We start from the raw sequence: 18,899 nt of genomic DNA, 5'->3' as shown, positions 1-18,899 counted from the left end.
CTGAGGCAGTGATGGGAACATGGTTCCCACTGAGACAGTTCAAGTCAAAGGAGGACCTTCACTAAACAGGAAAATAAACGTCTGTGACACCAGGCTGCTGAGCTATATTCAGGATGCAGCATTCCCATAGGAAGGTTCCAGCTACTGGCCTTCCCATGCACACCCCTCCTTCCCTTCAACAGATACACAAAACCTCCATGCATGGTCTTCATCTTTCTATACTTTCTACATCTACTTCCCCACCAAGACTAGGAAGATCGGAGCATTTGATTTTGAATCTCTAGCATCTCACACATAGTGGATTCTTAAAACTGGTTTCAGAAGTAATTTCTAGAAATGCTGAGCCCATCATAAACATAATGGTGAGGATAACTCTGGAACCAGACTAACTGGGCTTAATTCATTTCATAGTTGTTTCACCTAAACAGGTGACTAACCCTCTCTAAGCCTCAGTTTCCTCATCTGTAAAATGGGAAATAATATTACCACCTGGTAGTGCTGTTGTGAGGATTAAGTGGGATGTTGCCCATAAAAGGCTTAGCACAGTGCCTGGCTCAATAAATGTTAACGATTATTAGCACCACCCCCACCACAGGTGCTCAATAAAAACTTGCTGAATTGAAGTCACACCAGTTGGAATGACTAGCAGATGTGAAGCCGATCTGGGCTTTCTTTCTTTTCTTTCTTTTTTTTTAAGTTTTTCCCACCTCAATCTGCACCAGATGACCTCTCTTTCTTTTTTTTTTTTCTTTTTTAGAAAAAAGATAGAATGGGGGATACTTATGCTGCACTTTTGCTAATATTCAGTTTTTTATTCAGGGCAGAAAACCAAGTCTGGCAGTCAGGCACATGATTTTCCAAGAAATATGACAAGGCTATTAAAAACTCTAAATGAAAGTTGTGTAATGAGCATGAATCTGAATACATTTAAATTTCCTCTAGATTCAGTAGTTCCAGCAACATCCTTATGTATTTTTAAAGTGTGCTTTTGCTACTGTGAGGAAAGACCCTAAAAGCAGAATTTCCTCAAGGATGGGGGTGGGGAGGCGACACACAATTGTCATGAAAATTAACCCCTGAAAATGCACAGGATTTTATTACCAAACGGATGCCTGAGGAGATTACTAGATTTTTAGGGTCTTTACTATAAAGAGAGCAACCTGCATGCCTGAAATAATTAAGAAGAAGAGACTCAATTATCTAGTAAACTGAAATTTCAAACCACCCTGCTTACCTAAATGAGAAAAGCTGCTTAGACTAAAGCGTCATTACTTCTATTTAGACAAGCCTTAGCAAAGATATACAAGGAGCTAAAGAATGGGACCCCACATTCTTCCCTAAGCCACAACAATGCCTGTTCATGTAAATAGGATTTTCAATAATGAAATCTGCAAAAAAATGTTTTCATTATTATCTCTGAAAAAAATGCAAATGCAGAAGATGAAAGTCAAGGGGCTTTCACTATGATGGGCACTGAATACCCTAAAATATTTATTCTATGTGAATCTAAGCCTGGATTCCAAGTGGATCTAAGAAATCAGCACTGAGTATTTCTCCTTTAAAAAAAAAAGTCACTACAATATAAAGAGGCACAAAGGTTTCTCTGACTCTATGGCAAGCTGAATTCCTATCTCAAAAATTTAGTTTAGAAAGAAAAAAAAGTAGTAGTAGGTATCTGTTTGCATTTATCCAGCAGCCCCTTCCAAAATGTGAGCCAAAATGTATTCCTGCCTTCATCATCATCACCATCTGACAATCAAACACTCCCACATTGACCATAACAGCCTCCAGGCACAAACCAAAAAGCTCATTAAAGACTATATGAAGGCTATTTATAGAAGAACTAAACAAAGAAGGAAAGGACTATTAGCAAAATTAATTAGACCGTTCATACTTTTGACAACTATTACTATTTGTTTGAACTCAAGTGTCTAGCTCCTTTCCTGACAGGTATTGATGACTCCAGAGATAGCACATATCTAGAGTTTTAAACTGACCTTGTAGTTTTTTGGTTCAAGAACTCAGGTTTTGACCTATACTCTGTATATCAGCCTTCCTGTTGCTGTTTAGGCAGCTGATAAGAGGCAGAAATCCTTCTTGCTCATTAGGCCATTAGCTGCTGGTAAGCAAAGGGCTGGGGCATGCTCAGTGGCCCAGAGGAATGTGCCGGACTCCACATATAAAGCCAGCCCTGATTTGGGGTTAAGAATTTAACCTTAAAAGGCTGACAAGTCATAAATTTGCCTGAGGTTCATATATATGTGTGACTTTCACAGTTTATATTTCCTAGCCAGGACCCAGAGTCAAAACATGCCCCCTGTTTAATGAATAGTACTAATTGTTATTCCTGACTTGGGAACGTTAGTCTTTATCCATAATATTTTCTTAAAAAACACACAATCTCATACCTAAAACTCTCTGGCTGGGGGGGGGGGGTTTGGACAACTAGTTTAAAAAAAAAAAAGAAGAGGAGCCCAATGTTATCTGTTATATGGTGCTACCATTTTGGTAGTCAAGACTGACTCAAAAGCTTCCATTTCATTGTGTCCATCAAGCAAAGTGCAAAGGAATGTCCTCCAAATCTAAACATCTGAGATAAAGCAACCATCTGCGACTCTACACACAAAAAAAAAATGAGCTGAGGGGGGGAGGGGGCGGGGAAAGGGCTGAAATGTCTTCAAGCACATTTTGTCTAACAAAATATGTGTTAAATATTTATACATAAGTGCACAACCTAACAACCTTGGCTAAGCTTAGAAGAGATAATAGATATAGGACAAACAAAAGATTCCTGTGAATATGAAGACAAAGAAAAATTTCTGAGGAATAGTCCTCTTGGAATATAATCTCAAACCTGAAGTCAAAATTGAAACTGGGACAATAAAACCCCACAAGCGAAACAATGTCCCTGTAATGTGATAACTTACTTCATCAGGGAAAAGCAGGCTATAATTTGGTTAGCCTACAAGGTGGATGTCAGTTCTACCCCACACTAACAGTGTTTCAAAGGGGCTCCCTTATCTTAAGCAAAAAAGAAAGCATTCAATGGAGTGAGAGAGAGAGAGAGAGAGAGAGAGATTGATTTCTAAGAACAAAGATGCTATGTGCGTTCATTGAGAATTATGACAAAGTGAAAGGGAATGTAAACTACATAACAATGATGTGAGGTAATCAAGTCAAATATATCCAGCCTTGTCCTGTTTGTACAAAAAGTCTTTTAAATACTCATCAAGTTCTTAGAAAGTGATCAGTGCACATTTTTTAAGTTCTTCATTTCAAAATTAAGGAAGAGAATTTCACAATATTCCAAGAGAAGTAACCAGGTACCCAAACCAAATATGTGGGCACAAATGGGAAACATATTTTCTCTCCAGAATCACTGGATGCAGTTGTATATGGAGGAGGCAGAGGAAGAGAGGAGAAAGGAAAATCAGGAGCAGGAAAAGGAAATACAATTTAAAACTAAAACGTGGAGGAAAATATAAAACATTCCACTCACGTATTTTTTTTTAGAGAACAAGAAACACAAAACCATTCAATAAATATAATAAACCATAAAACACCTTCTGTTTTAAATTATAACCAGTGGAGGGAGGGAGTGAGGGTGGAAGGAGGAAGAGGTAAAGGGAAGATGTGGGGAGCAGTCTGACAGACAGATGAAGGGGGACCTTGTAGCTTTGGAGGTATAATAAGCCCCAGAAGGTCTGTGATGAGAGGGCAAAGAACATCCGTTGTTCCCCTTAGCTCTGGGCTTTAGTTAAGTAACTTGGGCTACTCATTATAAAATGTTGAACTTTTCAGGAATTTTGCTGATTCGTGCTGGTTGGTAGTTAAGTCTCACTGTTACTAAAACCGAACTTAAAAATAAAACTGAATATTGTTAGGGGAAAACTCTGAATGACTGAATAAATGCTGGTTCTAACGTCACCTTCAGGCTTTGTGAATGAGGCAACCTTACTTTCTCAAAGAACAAAGAAAAGGCAATCTGACAGCTTTTGAAGGCCAAAAAAACCTTCAGGCAACGTTATTAAATTGACCCACAGCACTGAAGTTTCAAAGGCAAGAAATGACTTAGGTTTGAGAAATTAACATTTGTAGAAAACCTTCGGAATTCCATGGGGAAAATAAACCTTTATTTCAGAAATCAACTTTGAAGTTTGAAAACAAAGCAGAAATCCTGTTTCTGAAAACAGAAAAATCTACTAGAAACACAGCATAGTTCTTCCATGGCTCTTTGAAACCTTTCAAAAGTTCAACCCTGACTTCTGGGGGTGGCTAAAGAAGATACACCCCAGAATACCAGCAAAAGAGAAAATGGGAAACCATTTGTTCCTCAGACTGGGCACAAAATGATCTTAGAAGATATTTGTCTTTGGTGACATTAAATTAAGGCAAGGCCTACACTAAAGTTTCTAGTCACTTAGGAACACAAAGGCAGTGTTTTCCCAACTAGTCACAAAGTTATTAGCCACCTAGCAGAGATTCTGCTGGCTCTCTCTAGCCCATTCATTATCATATTCTCATTCATTCTTCCTCCCTCCCTCCTTCCCTCTCCCCCAGTTTCTCATTTCCCCTCCCTCCCTTTCTCCCTCCTCATCCCTCTCCTTTCTTTCCCCACTCCACCATACATTTTTTGTGTATAGGTCTCTAAGGCCACTTCAATGAATGAATAGCCAAAGCATGAATGTGAAAAATGAAAAGGACATTAATTTACTATGTGCAAGACACTCTCATAAGTACTGCAAGGTTATTACCCTCACTGAACTTACACTTGGAAGCAGCCCATCTCAAACTCTAACATGCATACAAATCATCTGGTGATCTTGTTAAAAAATGCAAATTCTGATTTAGTAGGTCTGGGAAGGGGCCTGAGATTCTGCATTTATCACAAGCTCCCAAGTGAGGCTGATGCAAATGGTCCATGGACCACACTTTATGGAACGAGTCTCTAGTAAGACTAAAGTCAAGTACATAAAAAATTTCAAGACCAAGCAAGAACTAAGGGCATAGGAAAAGTACTGAGATAGCAGGGTTCAAGGGGGGGGGAATAATCACATTTAATTATAGGGAATTGTGGAATAATTCTTGAAGAAGATGGCATTGCACTGACACTTTGAAGCAGCCAGTGATGATGGGAAGACAGGTGGTCTATAAGCAAAGACCTGGAAGTAGACAATGACATAGTCCTTTCAATAATAAGTTAACAGCCTGTTGTGTATAAACCGAGGACACACATGCCAACAGGATAGAGTAAGAGACATGGTGGAGGTAGATTTGCAGGGCTTAGCCACTTAATTTGGGTGTGGGATGTGTAAAAGGAGAAGTCAAAGACAATTTCAAGGTTTCAAGTCTGGGAATCACATAGAGATGCCATCGCCAGAAATGCAGAATGCTGGCCAGAGGCAAATTTTTTCGGATTGGAAAAGAAAGAAAACGATGACATAATTTTTGGCTCTGTCGAAAGTGAAGCACTGGCAGGACTTCCAGATGAAGATGTCCCACAGACAACTGGTAGATACTGAACAGGAAATCAAGGAAGAGGCCAGGGTTGAAAGAGATATGAGATTCACTCAAACAAAGATAATGAAGTCATGGGAATGGGTGTGGGACTGAGCAAAGGGACAATGGGAAGGGCAAAGGACAAATGCTACTGGAACATTTACATCTAACAAAGGATAGGAGGAGGACAGCAAACAAGAAAAGACAGAAATCACACTGGAGGAAATCCCAGAGTATACAATGTCATGAAATTTAAAAGAGAATTTAGGCCAAATGCTTCATATTCAGACTATATTACTTCCCCTTCTGGTCTAATGGGTGCATACAAAAGAGCATGAGCTATGCAGAACGACAAACCTGAATGTAAATCCTGGCTCCACCACTTACAGAATCTTTGAGAACATAAGCCTTCCTGAGCCTCAGTTTCTTCATCTGTAAAATGGAGATGACACCACCTACCTTTAAGATTTGCTGTGTAGATTAAATGAGAGATTAAAATGCAGCAACTGGCATGCAGTAGGCACTCAGTAAATGTTATTTGCCATGATCTTCCCTTGTGGGGAGACTATTTTATCAACCTGAGAGTGGCCACAAAATATCTACTGTGAAACAAGGAGTTTTGAGCTTATGTTGAATGAAAGTAGAATCCCTGATGAAGACAACTTCTTAATCAACAGGGAAATCAAAGAAACCATTTATGCCAGAGAACAAGACATGTTTACAACTCTTTCCTAGCCCAGAAAATATTACATCTCCATAGATCAGCCCAATTACTCAAGTATTCCTAGACTTTGCTTAGAACCACATGTTTCAGAGACTAGCCAGCAGTGGAATACACAGAGCTCCCAAAACTACATACTGTTATAGCTTTCATCCTCCAAAATGGAAAAGTGCTGTTCCAAGGTAAAGGGCAAAGGAACCACTATGTTTGAATCAAGCAGGTCCCTGGAAATGGGAAGCGCAGACACACTTTATGAGTGCTTGCATTATGTGAACATGAGATAGATACGTGAGGCCAGGCTTTCATAACACAAATATATGGCATGATTATGAAAGACCACCCACTGTTAAGAGTAACTATTGACAACTTTCAGTTCAAATAACATGCATAATTATCAATTATTGCTATCAAAAATAAATAGAAATCTGATACCTTGACTCCAATGTCTTTTTCTACCTAGAGGTCTCTGTGTGTGTGCATATGCTCACATGTACATGAATACATGCACATGTGAGTATTTGGTAGTACATAAATTTATTTCAAAGTCTTGCACCACAAAAATATATAATCAAGCTTTCTCTTAAGCAAGAGAGTTCTTGAAGTCCTTGGCAATTAAAAAAGGAATCCCCAGATGTTGGCAAATACATTTTAAGACATGTCACATGCAAAAGCCTGGAAAATATCATCCACACCCATGACTTCCAACTGGAGCCTATATATGATGAGTCCCAACTATGCTTATCCTGAACTCTAAAAGACCATATACCCTCTTTCCCAATGACCTCATTTATTCCCAGGATTTCAATTACCATCTATATGCTAATTATTTCCAACTATGGATCTCTAGCCCTGATTTCTCTCTCTTCTGTGATCCAACACAAATTGAAAACTGAGGTTATATCTCAGTGGTAGAGCACTTGCCTAGCACATATGTACAAGGCCCTAGGTTCCATCCCTAGCACCAAAAAATGAACAAGAAAACAAAAACAACATACATACAACTTGAACTATCTAGCAGACATTCTACCTCAATGATCAAAGGGTCCCTCAGACTCAACCTGGTCAAAACCAAACACAGGGCTGGGGTTGTGGCTCTGAGGTAGAGCACTTGCCTGGCATGTGTGAGGCACTGGGTTCGATTCTCAGTATGGCATATAAATAAAATAAATGTCCATTGACAACTAAAAAATATTTTTAAAAACTCAATTAAAAAAATAAGATGGTTCAAAAAAAACAAACTTAATATATCACCTTTAAAATATGTTCCTCGGGACTGGGGATATAGCTCAGTTGGTAGAGTGCTTACCTCACATGCACAAGGCCCTGGGTTCAATCCCCAGCACCAAAAACATTAAAAATAAAAAACAAATAAAGTATGCTCCTCTAGGCCAGGTGCAATGGCACATGATTGTAATCCCAGCAGTTCAGGAGGCTGAGGCAGGAGGATCATGAGTTTGAAGCCAGTCTCAGAAATTTAGCAAGGCGCTAAGAAGCTTCGTGAGAACCTGTCTCTAAATAAAAAAAAAAAATAAAAAGGACTGGGGATGTTGCTCAGTGGTTAAGTGCCCCTGGATTCAATCCTGGGTAGCATAATTAATTAATTAATTAAAATAAAATATTCTCCTTTAAGCCAGGTATTTATAGTCCCAACTACTTAGGATGCTGAGGCAGGACTGCTCCAACTCAGGAGTTCAAAGTCAACTTGGACAACTTAAAGAGAGCCCCATTTCAAAAAAAAAAAAAAAAAAAAAAAAAGCATATGCCCTTTCTATATTTCACTTATGTGTTCAACAACTACTTACTGAACACCTCTTATGTGCTAAGGCCCCACCACCAGGATAACCAGAATTTCCAGACTCTCCCCTCTGTCCTCATATCCAGTCATACATCATGTCTACATCCTCTTTTCTCTCAAGGTTAGTTTTTATTCTTCTATTGACAGCCCTCTGCCCTCTTACCTTTGTCACTAAAACTCCCTGCCACCGCTCACTCTCCAGTCATCCTCCATACTGAGCAATGTTTCCCTTCTTAAAATGTCTCCACGGCTCCTCATCATCCTGGATACAACTCAAACTCCTCAGTATTTCCTTGCCTACTTTTCTAGTTCATCTTTCCCCCACTTCTCCCGCGCTTTGCTCTAACCAATACAAACTACTCCAGTCTAACTATGGTATCATTCTGTCTTTTAACTCTATGCCTCTCACATGCCTTTCAGGACAGTCTCTTAAGAAAACCATACATCTCTCCTCCATGGCTCAACATTTCCCAGACAGCCCAAGTGATGCCTATCTCTCTGGCAGCCCTCATTAGCCTGCCTTGACATCCATGGCTTTCCTTGTATGGCTCCTTCACTAGGCAGGGAACTCCTTGCTGGCAGGGATTTTATCATGTTCATCAGCTCCTAGCTCAGTATCTGGCATAGAATTCAATGCTCAATAAATGTTGTTTGAAGTTAAGAATGAACGGAGAAGTTTTATTTATGCAAATATTGCACATAAAGTTCATCATCAGTGAGATCTTTTTTTGTAAATTTCCATCTGTTTTCCAAAATACATAAACACAGTCACCAATGCAATCACTGTATGAAATTTAACTTCACACTCTCATTTCTATTAAGTTTAACATGCAATACAGCCAGTGCTAGAAGTAGTTCTTCAACATAAGCCAAACTCACAGTATAGGTTGAAACACTGTTAATGAGGGCTTGGGGAAATGATGAAACTTGATAAATAAGCAGTAGATCTATGATATCAGTAACAATTAGTCCTGCAATAACTTGGGGCCAATTCAACTGAAAATGGTTTTACTTGATTTGTGAATAACACTGGCTTTTAATAGTATAAATTAGGTTCATCTCCAGATTATTAAAGGTATGCAGATGTATGGATATTATATGGATGTGTGTGTGTGTGTGTGTGTGTGTGTGTGTGTTTTGAAACTAGGCAGGCCCTGAAACTCAGAAGCTACAGACATTTTATGAGTGCTTGCATTGTGTGAACATGAGATAGATATATGAAAGCCAGGCTTTCACGACACAAATGTAAAGCGTAATTGTGAAAGACCACCCACTGCTTAGAATAACTATTAACAACTTTCAGTTTAAATAACATGCATAATTAATTATTGCTATCAAAATAATTTATCAATATATTTATATACACATGTAAACTATAAACATACATTTATATAAAAATATATTTAAACTCCACATTTAGGTAAAACTGCAGTTAAAATCTCTCTCTACTTGTCACCTCCTCTTCAATCTTCAGTTATAAAAATGGAGTAACAAGATTCCAAAGGTCAAAGAAAATAGATAATTTGAAACTCCATAATCTCTTCCTCAGTCTTTGCTGAAAATCAGTTTAGACAATTATGCATTCAGGGACTTACTCATTCTGTGGTTATATACCATTTAGGATCTCATCAGACAGTGGTTAAATCCTCAAGACTATGTCTTCAAATGTTTATGCTTACATTTATTCCCATTAATTAATTAATTACACTAATAACTGTATAAGGCATCCTACTCACCACTCTAAAGGATATCATGATGAATCAAAAATGGCTCCTGCAGGGCACAGTGGTGCATGCCTCTAATCCCAGAGGCTAGGGAAGCTGAGGCAGGAGGATCGTGAGTTCAAAGCCAGCCTCACCAAAAGTGAAGTGCTAAGCAACTCAGTGAGACCCTGTCTCTAAATAAAATATAAAAAAGGGGCCGGAGATGTGACTCAGTGGTAGAGTGCCCTTGAGTTCAATTGTTGGTACCAAAAAAAAAAAAAAAGAGTTTGAAAGACGCCATGACTACCAAAAACATAGATACTAAATAAGAATTACAGAGAATGTATTGCTGGGAACCAAATGCAATTGGGGCATCTCAGGACTATCTCTGCACACAAGCAAATTTTCATGTTCAAATGTTTTCAGATCCTTTCTTTCTGTTACATGCTTGTTAACTTTCTGATAAATTCCCCAGAGTAAAGATTTTTAATGTCCTATCTATATCTATTACACTAACTCTTCTCTCTTCACTTTGTTTTCTTCAGCTTCAATCCTCCAAACCAAAATCTGATAAAGAGCAATGATGATTCCCAGGATGCCATCATAATACTATATGTACTAAACATGCAGCATTTGAGAGAGAGAGAGCAGAACCGTAATTAAGGCAGAGAATATGCAAATCTAATTTTGGTAACTTTTTCAAATGAATGTCATCCCTTTCTTTTTCACCCTCTTTTTCTGCTTGGTCTCTATCTGAAACAGTGTCTGGATGGGTCCTCCTTAGGCAACTAATTGGAAATCAGGTATCATGCATACAAAAATTAAGAGAATTCTCATGGAGACCCTGTATCCTACCCAAATAAAATTCCCATGCTGAAAATCCACTTTGGATTATGTCCTTTTAAATGTACATTTATCAGTCTTGATACCAGGGGATAGTAAATAGCAAACACTGAGGAAAAACTTAGATATATTCAGTGTGTTTCTCTGCCGGACACCAGGTTGCATTAATTTCACAAACCTAAATGCCACAGATCTATAAAGAGAAATACATGCTTTTATGAATATGAGTATAACTTTGATTTTTCTTTAAATTACTTAGAATAGCCTTGAAAACAAGCACACAATACTTACCTTTGGCTAGTCTACTTCTTCCATGCAGTTGTAGTGCAGCCAAATGAATTAAACCAATGTCTTTTATCACTTACCTATACACAACAAATGGATTTTTGACCTGGAAAAATGGTTTCTTTTTTAGAAAGCTTAGTAAAAATGTTAAAACTAAATAAACATTTAAATATTGGCTTTATGGAAATTTTATGTTTGTATTATATTCTTACCTCCATTCCTGTGGTACACACATGCATATTAATACCTGTTATCAGTACTACTTGCTGTGCCAGACACTAGGGATATGAAGATAAATAACATACAGCTGCTGACCTCAAGTCTAGTAGATAATAGAAATATACTTGAACATACACCTACGGTTGCCATAATCAGAACTTTTAAAATTTCCAGTAATAAATTTATTTTCAAAAGTCACACTAAAAAAAAAGCCCAATTAAAATTTTACTCTAAAATTGTGCTCCCTTCTCAACTTATAAGGAATAAATACAATCTTCATTGTGAAAATTTTGAAAATACAGAATATTCTAAAAATCATCACATCTACTGAGAAACACACACCTTTCAACTTGCAGTGGATGGAGCACAATGGATGGAGGTTTCTTTTATAATGACTTTGACTTCCCTGTCCCTTCCCTTCTTATTGCCACTTTCACTTATATTTTATCTCCCTTCCTATCAATTATTTATCAATATAAGCCTATTAAGTACGCTTCAAAGAGCTTAGTAGATTTACTAATCTAGCATATAAATACAATTTCAGCTACTAGAAGTAATTAACTGTTTGGAACACTAGCAATGCATTTTGGTCCTAACATTGACTCCTTTTTATTCATGAGGAAAAATACATACTCTCAAATTAGGCTTTGCCGAGAAACACACAAGGAGATGCAAAAGTGAAAATGGCTTTCTTTTTATTCAATCTGAATTCTTTTTTGTTGTTGTTTAAAAATGGCAAATAAGTATTTCTAATAATTAGCACTTGTATAATTGATCTTTAATTGGTCTAATTTGAAGTACGGAATGAAATTTTCTTTACTTCGTACGTTCAACAAGATATTCTAGTGAGACTACAATGTTTCAGTGAGCACACCAAATTTCAAAATGCACATTTTCTCTGCTGATATGCCCACCTTCACCTTGATTTCTGAATTGCATTCTCCTGTCATTATATCTCAGAAGGTAAATTCCCATTACTTAATGCTGTTTCTAAAGCCAGTCTGGGGCCCATGACTTAGATTCTATTTTCTGATACTCATTTCTTAATGGGTGCTGGGGATCCGGTTGCAAGCCAGACAATTTGCTAAATATGGGTAAATGAGTGGGGGATTTTTTTCTGCCCATGCTTTCCATTAGACCCTAGTTTACCCCCCCCCCCAAAAAAAAAATCAAACCCATTTACAAGCTTGGCTAAGGCTTGGTTCCTGGAATGGTCTCTTGAATTGAACCAGTACACAAATTCTGATCCCAGGTTACAGAAACCTGCGAAGTACTTCAACATGTCCGTGCATGTGTTGCAGCTCAACTCCCAAATATGGTAATATCAACATTAGCAAGAAAGATCTAGCTGACGTTAAATCAAAGAGGGCTTGATTTAAGAGATGTTCTACAATTTATGTGCCATAATTGTTGATCTTCACTGATACTAAGGCAGTCATAACAATGCCACGAATTTCAATTTGCTTTGTGAGTACCCGACATTAATAAACTCTGCCTGATGGTAAGAGTCACCAGCTAACTGAAATAAGCCTATGTCTGTCTCCAGCCAACATAGATGTAGCCAGAAAAGTTTGTCAAGATATCCCAATAAGGTGCCATAACATTTGGGACTAAAGCTTTTAAAATAAGTAAGATGACATATAGCTTTAAAAAGTATGTGAGAGTTTATAGGGACTACATAATTATATAGAAGTTAAATTTTTTGTAAATTATTAACTAAATGCTGTGTGGTGCTCTTACCATGGTGCTCAGCACTGCTCAAATACGGTGCTTTCCCTTTAAGAAGCTTATAATCTAAAACATACAAATAACCATATGCAGAAAAAAGCTAGAGATCAGAGTAAAAGGAAGCATTCACAAAAATGTACAAATTCAGCATGCCAGAACTTTTCAGTTGAGCAACATGATCCCCAGTGAAATTCTTTCCAAATGATGTATCGTGTGCACAAGTTATAAGTGATTATCTTCAATTTTCTTAGAAATGAGTAATAAGATACCTCTTAAGACCCATGCTTTTGTATATGCATCAAACACTAAACTTGGCGTGATCATTGATAGCTGCCATTTAAGGAGAAAACATATTTTTTTTGTCTTGTCTCATACCAGACAAATCCAGGACTCTTTTCTCCCAGGTTGATAATAGGCAGTCTTTTTCTAGGCTCCAGTGAACTGCAAACATTGCAACTCTAAAGATGGGAGTAGCAGAATGCTTTAAAATATTGCATCAAAATATTGGATACAACCTACCAGCCCATAAGAAAAAAAAATTGCAAAACTAACACCATCTGTGTTATCTAGCATCCATCAAAACTTTCTTCTGTCTGTATTTCCTAATGCTTACAGAATGGAATTTACTCCAAGAATTAAGAAAACTCTTTTTAAGATGGCGGCCCTATTAAGAGACTTCTCCCTATCTCCCACTTCATCTCTTCAGTTCTTTTCCCTTGCCCAGGCTGGCTATTGTGACCATTTCAGTCAATTTCCTGGAGGTATTTTCTAGCCCTTTTCACCCTATTTAATCCTACAAGTTTCCTGGGAAGCCTGTTTACTTGCGTGCTCCCCCTCTAGCTGTGAGCTCCTTGACAAAAGGGGCTGTGTCTCCCTCCTTTCTGCACCCCCAGCACCTAACAGACAGCCTGCCAAGGAGCAGGCAGTCTTTCACTGTTTTTAGACCAGGTGCCCTACCACTCATCACCCAACTCCTCCATCACATTGATGCCTCCTTCTAAGCACATCTCAGTCCTAATATCAGAATTATCACAATAAATATATTCAGACCACATTTGAAAGAATTCTCTACACTGTTCCAAGTTAGCACGGGGTAAAACAACTTTCTTAAAGTTTTAACAAATCACCTGCTCACCCAAATGTCTAGTGCAATCTCAGGAGAGTAAAATCCTCCCACACCTCGCTTCTTATTCTCTCTCCCCACATTAGGATCGCTAACTGCTTCAAACTAATTGGGGAACCACAGCTGGCAACCCAGATACGGTTGCCAGTTCTCACATTTAAAAAAAAAAAAAGAAAGAAAGAAAACTCTCTTTTTGTTTCAAGAACGTTGCTTTTTATTTTAATGCCGTTTCATCTATTTCAAGAAACTTCCAGTAGATCTTTGGTTCTTCAAGGCTGCTTTTACCCATAGAAACAGGCATTTGGCCTTCTGGATTGGTTCTCGCACTTTCCAAGGCCCTGTAAGGCAAGATCCCTCAGTCTTTTAGGAGTTGCAACACTACCATGGATTGTTTGATTTTCTCATTCCCATACGTCCCCTAAAACCCCCCCCACACACACCCACACACCCCCACACACAAAGTGGTGTATGGCATTCATAAAGTGAATTACACTTGATTTTTGTTTAGAGGAATTTTTTTTCAGACTTCTGTAACATTCCCTTGAGACAATTGGAAACATCATTGTCTGATTACTAGCTCACTTCCCTTGCCTAAAATTGTATCCATTCTTGATTGCGCCTGTGGGTAGGTTAAGCAAAACAAAATAAACATCTAGACTTATGAGCTCATTGGCTTTTTTCTGAATTTTTCTAAATTAAATAAGGGCAAAAGAGCTGCACTGAAAGTCAGTTATATGGATTTTTCTGCCAAATGCTAACTCTGTGCGCCTGGTTTCCATCTGTGGTGCTTTCCAAGTTACAAATCCTTAAAAAAAAAGTGGGGTATGAAGAGATCTATGAATTTCAGGGACATACTATTTAGAATTGCTATCCTGTGCCTTTTAACATTCTAAAAGAAATGGGAACATGAGATTATAAGACTTTAGATCAGCTTTGTGGAAGTCTAGCGTAGTCCTTCAGCACCAGTGATTTATTTTTTTAGGCTGGCTGATTTCAAATGCCATTTAGTCTCATCCATATTAGCATAAGAAATGTACCTTATCGGGCTGGGGCTGTAGCTCAGTGGTAAAGCGCTTGCCTGGCATGTGTGAGGCACTGAGTTCGATCCTCAGCATCACATAAAAATAAATAAAGATACTGTGTGTTCATCTAATATATATATATATATATATATATATATATATATATATACACACTCTTATCCACTCTAAACCCAATTCTGCTAATGGCTCAAGTTAGCAGTCAATCCCAAATGTTCCCCTAAGTGAAACAGGACATTCTTGAGGATTTCTCCTTACTGTGACTGAATCTCATTTTATCTGGGACAAAGAAAGCTTTAATGCAGTTAACACAGTGCAGCAGGCAATTTGAACATGGCTTAAAATATAGATGGGGGGGTAGAAGTCAAGCGGTCATCAGGATGGTTCATAACTACCAAATAATTTGTAGCTCTCTTTCAATTTCCAACCACTGAACGACAGCGGCAAATTACACATTTATTCACTTTGAAATTATGCACTTGCCATTGTATTTAGTCTGCCATTATCATCTCTTCTCTGAAATACTGATGAGCTCTTTCCACACATGGACATTAGGATTTTCACCATGTTTTCCATATCTACAGTGACCATATTTGCCCAACTAAAATTCAGGACACATGGTTTCACACCAGGACAGAATATTTGAAATCTTCACTGCCCCAGAAAAATTGAAGATACATAGTAGCTGTCTGGGTATCACCATATTTGAATTCTGGATTTGCCCCAATGCATGTTAGGAGGGTTCCTGCCTTATAGAAGGTGTTCACCACCATTTATGTTTGTTAAACAGAACTGAAGTGGGTTATGTTGGATTTATATGGTGAAAACCCTTGAAAAGTGATTTCTTCTAGAGTTTGTGAAATACAGGAAAATGAAAAATCACTATTATAAATAAGTCTTTATAAGTATGACCATCCTTATGCTGGGAGTAAGGGAGGGAGGAAGTGAGCCCAAGCCAAATCTCATACACACAGTGTGTGGGCCCTCCTAACACTTTTATACAGATGCTGCAAAGAGGCAGGCAGCCAGAGAGCTGGGGGAGGGTGAGCAAGGGTGAGCGCCTGCAAATGTGTGCATGTAGTGGGGGGTTGCTAAATGAGTATCTGTGCTTCCCCATGGTCTTTTTCTTCTTTTAAAGTACCACCTTTACTCCCTCGCTTCGAATCAGCCAAATGTGGCCCCGACCCCAACCCTGGACCCATTCATCTTGTGGGGGCTCAGCCTGTGAGGACCAATTTTTACATTATCAACAAAAGCATGTTCTGTAGCCTTAGCAATCTAATTACCATGGCACTTCCAGGGGATAGAGATTCGCCTGTTGTTTCAGCTCTGTGGAACTGATTCATAGGTTGCCCCTTACAGCTCCTGCACACGCCCACGTGGTATGTTATTAACACTTAACAGTGGAAGAGGTAGTTCTACCCTCCCTTAGAGCGATATCCTGCAAAGCAATATTTAACATATGCGCAAATGCATTTCAGTCACCAAAAAGGGTGACCAATTACCTTTGCAACTAAACAGCAGGCTCGCTCCACTCTTTTCATCAACCTAAAGAAAAGGCTGAGGGCGCGCTGGCTGCCTAGGTAACCTCCTGCCAGTGAACGCTCGCTGGCAGCGCCCACAGGGCGCGCATCCGCATTCACAACTTGGTCCAACCATCAGGCCCGCCTCCCTGACCTGTTGAGAGCCACCAGCCAAGTTTTAGCTAGGGCTGCTCCCCACCTCTCCCAAGCGCGGGATGCGCACCCCACTGGATGCATTAGTCTGAAAGAGACCGAGAGGCCACAGACGTCTTACGGTTTGCAAATTCAACTGGCCGTTTCTTGCGAGCGCACCTCTGATAAATTAACCTGTTTGAGATCCACTCTTCTAGCCGGCATTGTCAGTATAGCAACTTGTCCTAATTGGATTCTGAGACTAGCTTTAGGAGCCCAATAGCTGGACAGTCAATCACAGAAGGCCATTAATATTCATCTGTTGACAGCGGCAGCCCTCAGCTAAGGTTAAAATATGCCCTTACAGCACGATCTGATTGTGCAGAACAAAAGGCAGGCGTACAGAAACTTTCCTCCACCTAAAATCATCTCCCCTTCAGGGTCTAGCCTGTCAAGAAAGCAGATGAATTTAGGAGGGGGAGGAGTTAAATCATCTTTGGACTCTTGCTCCGCAGGCCAGCACCACCGTCTTTGAAGAGATTTTTGCCAACCTATAGAAGGGACTCTGTGGAAGGAAAAGGCTCAGACTATTTCATTTTGGGGACCCTCTTATTCAAAAGTTTCCCTCGGCGCGTCTTCATCCACCCCTGCGGATTCGGAGATCTGCCCTCAACTTTGCCTACACTTGGGCCCGCGAGCCTCGGAAATCCAGACCGAAGAGAGGAGGGCGTGGGGATACGTTGGGGAAAGGATGGACGGAGCCGCGGTCCAGCTAAGGCTGAAATTCTGACACATACGTGTGAGCAAGGGTGGCAAATTCCCGAGGCATCAGCTTGACTGTGGGACCCGGGTTCACTAGGGCCCAAGGAATCGGCTCCCACCTTCCCGCCCTCCCCAAAAAAATGGGCGCTAGCGAGAAGGCGATCTCAGCCGTTCCTCACGCTAGCACATTCCCTGACAGTACACGAGCCTGGGGCACAGGGACACGGTCCACACAGACCCTGCTTCTCTCCTTCAGTAGAGTCGGCCAGGCCCCAGGCACTCGGACCACTCCCAGGTACCCAGCGGCAGGGCGCAGGACCGCGGCCCCACAGGGCTAGCGCGTTCGGGGTACAACCACCAAGAGCCCTTTGGCTCCCTGCTGGGCGCAGGGAACGCGTAAGGGACTCCTACTCACCTGGCACGGGGGTTTCGGGAACCCATTTGAGTCCTGGCTGCAGTCTCTGGAAGAAAGAGCGGACCTGGTGACAGGTGGCGTCCGGAGGCGGTGGGGGCTGCGCCTGTCCCGGGCAGTCCAAGCTGAGCAGCATCGCCACCACCAAGCACGCGGTGCGCACGGTCCCGGCCATCCTGCTTCGCTGAGAGCTAGGAGAGCGCGGGAGAGTGGCAGCAGGAGCGAGAGCAGTCCCAAGACTCGGCAAGCCTGGCAGTGGCCCTGAGGAGCGAGAGACGTGCTGCGCTACCCAGCTGCTGCAAAAGTTTCCTCGCAGCTACCTGGGCGCTGAGCGAGGGCGGGAACCGCTCGGCTGCGCGGGGCGGGGCGGGGCTGACCGGGTGGGGCGGGGCAAGGAGGGACGGGGCGGGGCGAGGCAAGTCGCGCGGACAGGGGGCGGTGGCGATCGTGCCGCGGCTAGCCTGGGGGTTGCGGGGCGTAGAGTGGAGAGGGCAGTAATCACAGGGCCACTGAGGCTCCGGGACCCAGCGCGGAGGCGCGAGTAAGGGTATGCGGAGCAAGTGTGATGGCTCCCGTCAGCCCAGCCCAGCTGCCCGCTTACTGCCTCTCTACACTGGGCGCTCTGGCATAACTACTGCAGAGGGGCTGCAGGCTCGGGAGCGCTGATTGGCTTCCCAGCAGCCATCCTCTCTGACTGGCTCTGGGAGAAGTTCCCCAGCCTCACTCCTCCTTCCCGCTGCTCATTGGCCTACAGCCGGGAGGGCTTTTCCCTTTAGGATTTTTGCAACCTTTCCATCCTTTCTTGGAGTGGGTGGGGGTCCCTGCATTAGGTGCCACTCTGCTTCATCACAGGCCTTCTCCTAGCCAGATCCGGATCATTCTGGCCACCAGGGCCACACTACGTCTTCTTTCGAGCAAAATCCACCTTCTCATCCTGCTTTCTGAGAGGCTTCCCGCGAATCGTTTTCCCAACGCAGCTCTGGAGTTCTGGAAGCCAACCCCCAAATAGTCACGTTCAGGAGCAGCTGGGGACCTCTGGGATTTTCACAGCCTGCCTCTTCTTTTTACCTAAAAAGTCCGGAAGCCCTTGTGGCTTGCTAGGTTTCATTCAATA

General features: G+C 41.0%; 1 protein-coding gene across 1 annotated transcript in view; it reads right to left on the bottom strand.

Annotated features, from left to right (window-relative positions):
• Positions 1-18,102, bottom strand: part of Gpc3 (glypican 3) — a 423,699-nt gene extending 405,597 nt beyond the window's left edge. Inside the window, exon 1 of the mRNA XM_026405602.2 lies at positions 17,789-18,102. Coding sequence (XP_026261387.1) covers positions 17,789-17,960 — 172 coding nt within the window. The 5' untranslated portion in view covers positions 17,961-18,102. The remainder of the gene's footprint in view (positions 1-17,788) is intronic.
• Between the last annotated feature and the right edge of the window lie 797 nt (positions 18,103-18,899).

The sequence above is a fragment of the Urocitellus parryii genome, chromosome X, assembly GCF_045843805.1.
Source record: "Urocitellus parryii isolate mUroPar1 chromosome X, mUroPar1.hap1, whole genome shotgun sequence".
In the NCBI taxonomy this organism is placed as follows: Eukaryota; Metazoa; Chordata; class Mammalia; order Rodentia; family Sciuridae; genus Urocitellus; species Urocitellus parryii.
Note: the sequence above shows the minus strand (reverse complement) of the source record. Positions and strands in the feature narration are given on the sequence as shown.